The 8,042-nt window shown below is 36.6% G+C and overlaps 1 protein-coding gene across 8 annotated transcripts in view; it reads left to right on the top strand.

Moving 5' to 3' along the window:
- MYO9B (myosin IXB) overlaps positions 1–7,255 on the top strand; it is a 125,206-nt gene extending 117,951 nt beyond the window's left edge. For 5 of the 8 annotated variants that reach the window (XM_063455433.1, XM_063455432.1, XM_063455436.1 and 2 more), the window contains 4 exons: positions 300–347; positions 1,652–1,779; positions 2,358–2,485; positions 5,860–7,255. In XM_063455433.1, coding sequence (XP_063311503.1) covers positions 300–347; positions 1,652–1,779; positions 2,358–2,485; positions 5,860–6,281 — 726 coding nt within the window. In that variant the 3' untranslated portion in view covers positions 6,282–7,255. Of the gene's footprint in view, positions 1–299; positions 348–1,651; positions 1,780–2,357; positions 2,498–5,859 lie in introns of all 8 variants that reach the window. The other 3 variants (XM_063455438.1, XM_063455439.1, XM_063455434.1) reach the window with 2 other exon arrangements.
- The last annotated feature ends 787 nt before the right edge of the window (positions 7,256–8,042 follow it).

Below are 8,042 nucleotides of genomic sequence, written 5' to 3' on the forward strand. Positions count from 1 at the left end.
TCTCCAGATGTTGTAGAACTACAACTCCCTTGATACTCTGCATACCTTTAGAATGGCAAAGTATCATGGAAACTGTAGTTTTAAAACATCTGGGGATCTACCTTTGGGGCAGTCCTGTTCTAGAGAAACAAGGCAAAACGATTTTAGAACGGTGCATTAAAAGTTGAGTATTTCAACACACAAGACATGAAGTCTTAAATGTCAAGTTTGCTATGTGTATTGTCAAGCATTGGTAAATCAGTTTGTGAATTCAACAACCAAAGTTAAGACTTTTTCCTTTGTTCGTTTTCCTATAATAGCCATGGCCAGTTCATTTAGGATTTGTGTCTCCCTTTGATGAGATTGTGGTAGGTATTCATCCCCCCTGCCCATCGCTTCCTGTGCATGCTTAATATAGCTCATAGCTCAGTTTGGTTGATTTACTGCAAGCACCATTCCAACATGTTTTTATTTTAGTTGTGATATTTATAAGAAAAGTATTTAAATAGACATGTAACTCAACATGTTCAGTGCAATAATTGCTTGGCTTCCTGATTCATGGAAATCAGTGCAGCCTTAAAGAGGAACTATTACTTTTCAGTATTTTTTAACAACTTGTTTACTTATCACCCGTACTTAACATATGTATTCGAGAGGTCTGAAAATGTAAAACTAAATGTCAAAATCCACACAGCTCTCCTAAAGCTGAGTACCTCCAGGTTGGCTCTATGTCTGTCATTGTTATAAGTTATGCCCTGTTCTGTCAATAAGTGAAGGACATGACTGAAACAATGGGGGTTATGTATGAAAAATGTGCACATTTGCTTTTGTCTCTCTGCCAGTTTTGTGTACATACACCATTTTCTAAAATTTATACATTGGTTGCCTTTTATACATTTTTTTTTAATGTGCCAAAATGATCCATCTTTTTGCCACTTATGCCTTTTTTGTACCCTCATGAAAAAATACCAATAGAGGGAAAATTGTGTGTGTGTGTATTTCAGACCTACTACTTGGTATGGACACCCTTCCCTGTCATAGGTGCCTCATTCCATAGCCTTGTACTGCAGAGAGCCCCAGATGTATTTTCCTCCCCCCACCCCCCCAAGTATGAGTGTTAATCTTATAAAAGGATTAGGCTGTTCGAGTAGGACCTGCCAAAGATGGGATACATTGACGTTGTGGCAGACAGATAGATACAGTGTATGATCATAAACTGTATCTAAACCCCCATTATTCTTGCCTAGATTAGGTGTTAAAAAAAATAAAATAAAGAACTAATAAATACACTTTTTATACATAACCCCCAACGTTTTTATTTCCCTTTCTTCAATGCATGTTAGAGCTTTGCCCTGACTGGACTGTGTTGTAATTTCAATTTCTAAATTTGTAATCTGTATTTTAAAGAAAATGGAACATCACTTGATGTTAACACAATTGTTTAATTTTTTTCAGAAAAGTAACAGTTCCCCTTTAAGTTTTCCTTTTACATTGCAAGTTCTATGCTCAGATCTGCATGGATCCATAATTGTGCATGATGGAAATAATAATTCAGTCTCCAAATCTAAATTTTACTTTTTTTTTCTTTTTAATCATGGTGTGATTGTGTATTTAATTTTCTACAAAAACTGGCCTTATAACACGTTAATGTCCTCTTCTTCCTCTCTTGCAGAATAAGAGCCAATCACCCAATGGGAAAGTGTCCCCGGATCTAGACGCCGTGCAGGAAGATCAGCTGCCAGACGTTCTTCGAGAATCAGAGTTACTGATAGAGAGAATACAGTCTATTAAAGATGAGAAGTGAGAACTTTCTCTTGTGTTTCAGTGCTGAGAAATCTAGTGTCAATTGATCTTCTACAAGTTAGGGTTGTAGGTTGCTCGTGTACTCTATATTATATTCAGTAATAAGTACACCCCATTAAATAAACAACAAAGCCAATTAGAAATATATGTTCAATTATTATAGGGATTAAGTCCGAATCTGTTGATCTTTTTGCTAGGCAATATCTTAAAGTGGCTTCTTGGTTGCTTATTTTTCTTTTTTGTCATTACATTTTCCATTACATAATTTTTAATATTTTAATTAATTTAAACTATTTAACTTGATGTAGTCTGGTTCCTTTTGTGCTGTACTGACTTGGATACTGGTATTCTTTGTCTGTGTATCAGTATTGATTGTTGCACAGATAGAACACTGCTTGTGTTTTCAACACTGGTGACATTTTGCATTGCGTTTGCATTGAAATCAAACTCAAAACACTCCTATACTCACAGAACCTTCATTTGTTTTCCTATGTCTATTATTCCATGTACCCCTGTAACGATTTTAAACTTTTTTTAAAATTTTACTTCTAATTTTCATCCCTCTCCAATTACAGGGAAAATCTTACTTACCGTCTCCCAGAGCTGGAGCAACGTGGTTCAGATGAAGAAAATATGGATTCTGAGACATCAAACAGTACGGAAAGCTTACTGGATGAAAAGCCAGTTCAGACAGAGAAGGAAGGTCAGTATTAAGGTAGTGTGTCCCCTTCTATTACCTCTTTGCTAATGTGGTTTGAATAGGGCTTTGTTTATATTCTGTGGGCTGCGAGTGCATCTCTAAGAATGCCTACAAAATGCAGGGGACCATAACAAGCCATGTTTGTTTGCTTTCTATTTGACTAATACAATGTAAGGGATAAATGAACATCCTGGGCACTGTAAATGCTTTGTCTCATTGTAGTGGTTATAATGTCTGGAGTACCTTGGCACTGTCCGTTCAATGTTAATCCCGGTTTACTAATTTAATGTTAAACAAGAGTCACCAGCAGCCCCCCTCTGGTATCTAAAGACTAATATGCATTATTAAAAAAATAAATTGCTTGAAAATGGTTTAACATTGAGTAGAGGAACAAGCACTAGGGGACTCTGGCACTCATAACCCTTTTATCTCATTGAATGGGTTAAGTATGTAGAATAAACCTTTAATTTCCCTTCCCAATACTCAGAATTTGAGGATTACCTATTAGTGATCCAGAAAGAGAAGGACTGTCACAGAGTTCAAGATAAACTTGGGCTTAGATTAGAGTGGTCAGTGTGGGTTGTACCAGACCCAGCCAGGGCTTGAACCCTGTAAATAGTACAATATAGAAAAAGGAAGGAATCCCACAACATGGGGAGGTGAGGGATTTCCAAAAGATTGTTAGAAATAAAGATAATAATGGAAAGCCAACTAATGTATCTACAATAATGTGGTAGGATATCAACCCATAGTGCCTACAATGGGCTAACTAGGAACAAAGTATCTACAATGAAAATGAAACTTTATTGTAATCAAAAAATAAAAAGATGCAAATTCTCCAAAATGCCCAGCTAGGGAAGTGTGAGCATTTACCTCTAAATATGTGGATAATTTAACCCTGGATGAATACTTGACACTGCATACCATATGGATACTAATATAAACGCATCCAAATAATGCTACTGCATCAACAGGAAAAAAACAGCCACCAGGGGATTATTCGCTAAGTGGTGCATTAGATATCTACCAGGGCGGGGATAGGCAACCTTCGGCACTCCAAATGTGAACTACATCCCCCATAATGTTCTTACACCCATAATGCTGGCAAAGCATCATGGGAGGTGTAGTCTAAAATATCTGGAGTGCCGAAGGTTGTTTATGCCTGCACTAGGAGGTAAACTGCACAATGGTGGGGGTAGAGGACAAGCGGCTTAGGGATAAGTATAGACTAGGAGGCAACTAGGATAAATCTCAGGATAGGATCTTGTAGGTGGTCATTATCACTCTGCAGATATAGATTCCTGTCTAACCAACTGCTGAGTATGGGTAAAGCCGCTCCTGGGAATCACCTTCATGTATGTTCAGCGCTATTGTGTTTGAAGCAAAAGCAAGTTTCTGCCTGACTTATTGATTTATGGTCTGCAGCTCCTAGGAAACACCTTTGTGGGTGTTCTTTGCTATTGAAGTAAAGCAAACCTATTTACTATCCACCTACTGAACCTAAAAAGCTACATCTCCTAAGCAACACTTTTGTGGGTGTTCTAAGCTAAAAAAAAAACTGACCCACATTTGAAAGCCGTCCTCCCCTCCAAGCCCTACCAACGCAAACTTAAAGTGGTAAGGAGTGCATAGTGCTTAAGTGCTCAAAAGTGAGCTGATCAAAAGGATAGTTTATCCTTATCCCTAACCTGCTTGTCCTCTACCCCACAAATGTGCAGTTTACCTCCTAGTGGATGATATCTAACACACCACTTAGCAAATCATCCCCCGGTGGCTGTTTTTTCCTGTTAATACAGTAGCATTATTTGGATGCGTATATTGGTATCCATATGGTATGCAGTGTCAAGTATTCAAACAAGGGTAAATTGTTCACATATTTAGAGGTAACTGCTCACACTTCCCTAGCTGGGCATTTTGGAGCATTTGTATCTTTTTATTTTTTGATTACAATAAAGTTTTTTTCACTGTAGATACTTTTGTTCCTAGTTAGCCCATAGTGCGCACTGTGAGTTGATATCCTACCAACTTATTATAGATACATTAGTTAGCTTTCCATTATTATCTTTATCTCCAACAATCTTACCGATTTGGAATCCCTCAGGTTCCCCTGTTGTAGGATTCTCTCCTGTGTCTATATTACCTATTAGTGTTTCTGTTATGGGCAAATGCAAATATTACAAGTTTTAGAATGAAATGTTGTATTTCTTAAACTGTGTACTTTGTCTTTAAGAGATATTGCAAACTGACAAGGTGTTAGAAATGGAACATATTGTTTTTCATAGATATTTCTTTAAGCAATTACCTCAGTGCATAATATGTTTGCGCCATTTTGTCCAAGACGAATTCCAATAATAATAATGCATAAACAAGCTTCAAGGCCATCCTATGACTCTTTCAGTACACAATATACTGTGGTAACCCAAAGCAGATAAAGATGTTCAGACTGTAAGATGCCATCTTGAACTAAGTCAGGAAGATTTCCATGACGTGTACACCCTTTAGTTATGGCCTTGTATTTTAGCCAAGTTAAGGGAGGTCCTAAAATGAATAAAAGTAAAAGGTTACTTTTTCATATATGAACTACGGTAACCCTAAAATGGAGACACGTAAGGTATAAATAGGTGTACTTTTAAATGTTAAGACACAGAGGAGAGACTTGGAGATAGACGTTGCTCCATATTAAAATGACAGAGAGGCTGACATGATGACATGTTCAGAAGGGTATGTTAACCTATTAATGATATTTGCAAGTATTTAGTTTAATCTTATAAACTCTGCTATAATGGATTTTATATGTCTATATTTATATATAATAAATATCTAGTAAGACAAAACTTTATTTCTTCCAAGACAATCCTTATTTTATATTGTATTCTCAATTATTTATATATGTTAAATAGAGGATCTCTTACACTAACTATATAATATTATAGCAAAGATATCTGTATGATTAGCCCTGCTAAGTTCAATGCTTTAAGACGTTATAGTGGTAAATAAGGGAACCAGCCGCAGTTACATTCCTAGCATGTTACTTGATTAACAATTTGATCATCATAATTGTTCTCCATAAGCTGAATATGCTTAGTGAATATTGTGTTGTGTTTTGGTTGTATACATAAATGTGAACACCTTTCAGTCAGCTGGGAATATACCAGTCATATATACCTGTACAGTGTGCAGCACACACTACTAATCTTGCATCACTTGTCTCACTGGACATCATATGGAATTTTAACTCATTCACTTCTATACCAAGTTGTGCCTTATATGCCCAGGTGTTCATGAACAAATCACATGATGCTCATCCACACATGTAGTGCAATTAGAAGTCACAATAAATGTAACCGTATTTTAAAATATATATTTTGTCTCCTTAGGTCGGTGTGTGGTGGACTCAGCTGGTGCCCCTCAGCAAGTGGAACAGACAAATAGTAATAAGACCAAAGCCCCACTCTTTGCCATGTCTACACAGCCTTCCAGTGTCAGACGTCGACCATCCTCCTTTCTGGCAAGGATGAGGGTCCATAAACGTACCCCTGTTTTGCCAACCTCAAACATAAAACTTCCTCCTGGATTATCAAAAAGCACAGACACGCCTGACGAGCCTTCTGCAGTCCGACGTAGAGAACAACCTGGAAGAAGGACAGACAGCATTCAGTCAGTCTATGTCCCAGAAGGATCTCCGATAATAACTGCACAGGGAGTGGGAGTACAAGAATATGAGCCCACAGCCAAACTTAAACGCAGATTCTCAGATCCCCATTTTCAGATGCCTTCCTCAGAAGACTCAAGCCTCTGAAGGGATCCTGAAGAAAAATCTTATGGCCTACTACCAGGAAACCATCCATAGTTTGCTTAGCATAGCCATTGACTGTTGAAACCAAGAAGTATTGAGGCACAGTAGAGACCGTGGGGGAAATGATCAATTTCTATGTTTAAGGAGATGAAATCCTTGATTTTTATCTGTAGACCAGATGGTGTGTTAATGTGTGCATTAGGAGTGGTGGAAAATGTTACGTCATCATTCTGCAATATTTGGCAATAGCATTTTTAATTCCCAACCATTTAATTTCACTCCCATTTTGTAATGATAGGACCAAAGGTGAGATTATTTTGCCTTATTTGTTTCACCTGTTACAGTAATATTTTATATATATATATATATATATGTATATGATAACGTAAAGCAGGCTCTTTTTGTTGACTTTTTTTTTTTTTCCTAAATCTATTTTAACAGGAAGGCCAAACGTTGATGAGAGGGAGTTGTGTAATTTTTTTTTTTTATTAATTTTTTTTTTATATATATACAGTTCTGTTTTCATCAAGATGCAGTACAGATTGAGAGAATTCTATATATTTTTAAATACTTAATACATTCATCCTTACGAAAAGAACACTGAGTCAGTGCTATCTCTTTCGTTGTCAGAGGGTGCAAGGAGTGCTAATCTGACGGTGGTGTTAAGTGTTAATACATTCCAAGATGAGAATTTTACCTGTGTGAGTGAGCGAGCATGGTACACTGCTAATGCATATCGTATCTACAGAACAAGTTGGTCACTGTTCAGTGTTCCTTTCATTCTGCACATATGTGAACAGCAGTATTGGGTTATAATGAAAAGTAGAACAGTCTGCACTGTTCCACCATTAACATATCTGTGGAGGGTATGGTTGAATGTTTTTTTCCTTTTTAATATTGTAAATTAAATTGTATGCAGTACTTGTACAGCTGATCTCATATACATGTGACATGCCTATAAAGTTTTCCTAATCCAACATTTCAGCACTGTGTTTGTTTCTGCAAGACATAAGATGATTTAAACAGGATCTCTACCTTTAGCAGAGATAGTGCCTTATTTCCCAATTATGGTGTGTAGAGAAATTCTATACCTTTCAGGTATAGAGAATGGATCGTTTAATTATGCTATAAAGTTTATTCACAAAATCAGAAATTGGCAAGAATTAAGACGGGAATTAGAAAATGAAGGCCATAAAAACAAAGATGTAAGAATGAAGCTGTTTTTATTATTCAGATATTTTTGCCTAAAATGCCAATTAATTGGTCAATTCTTAAATGACTGTGCATTTAATTATCTAGAATTCAATAAGCTCATCTACGGCACAGTGTTTTTTTTTTTTGAGGAGTCATGTAATATACAGGTAGGGGAACATTGTGCTATTGTGCTACCTTTGTTTTTTTTTTGGGGGGGGGGGGGGGGGGGGGGGGTTTATTTCCTTAATGTGCATTCTAGCACTGAACTTTAGAAAATTCTCTATGCACATTCCTGTTCTGTTTTACTGATAAAGACATATCTTCCATCTGCTTCTGACCATGATGCGTTATTTTGATTTATGGTCAGCAGCTGAGTAACTGTTGATGTACGGTCTTCCTGTGTTTCAAAAATTTACGTTTTCACAGTAAATTGTTCTTTAATATGACCCTAATAGCAATCTGTGTGCTCTTATGAAGACTGTTATCTTACTTCTAGCTTTACCTTTATTGATTTTGCAATATAATGATCTCTGTGTCATAGAACATTTAAATTCAATTTCACTATATTTT

This window comes from Pelobates fuscus, chromosome 5 (assembly GCF_036172605.1).
Source record: "Pelobates fuscus isolate aPelFus1 chromosome 5, aPelFus1.pri, whole genome shotgun sequence".
In the NCBI taxonomy this organism is placed as follows: Eukaryota; Metazoa; Chordata; class Amphibia; order Anura; family Pelobatidae; genus Pelobates; species Pelobates fuscus.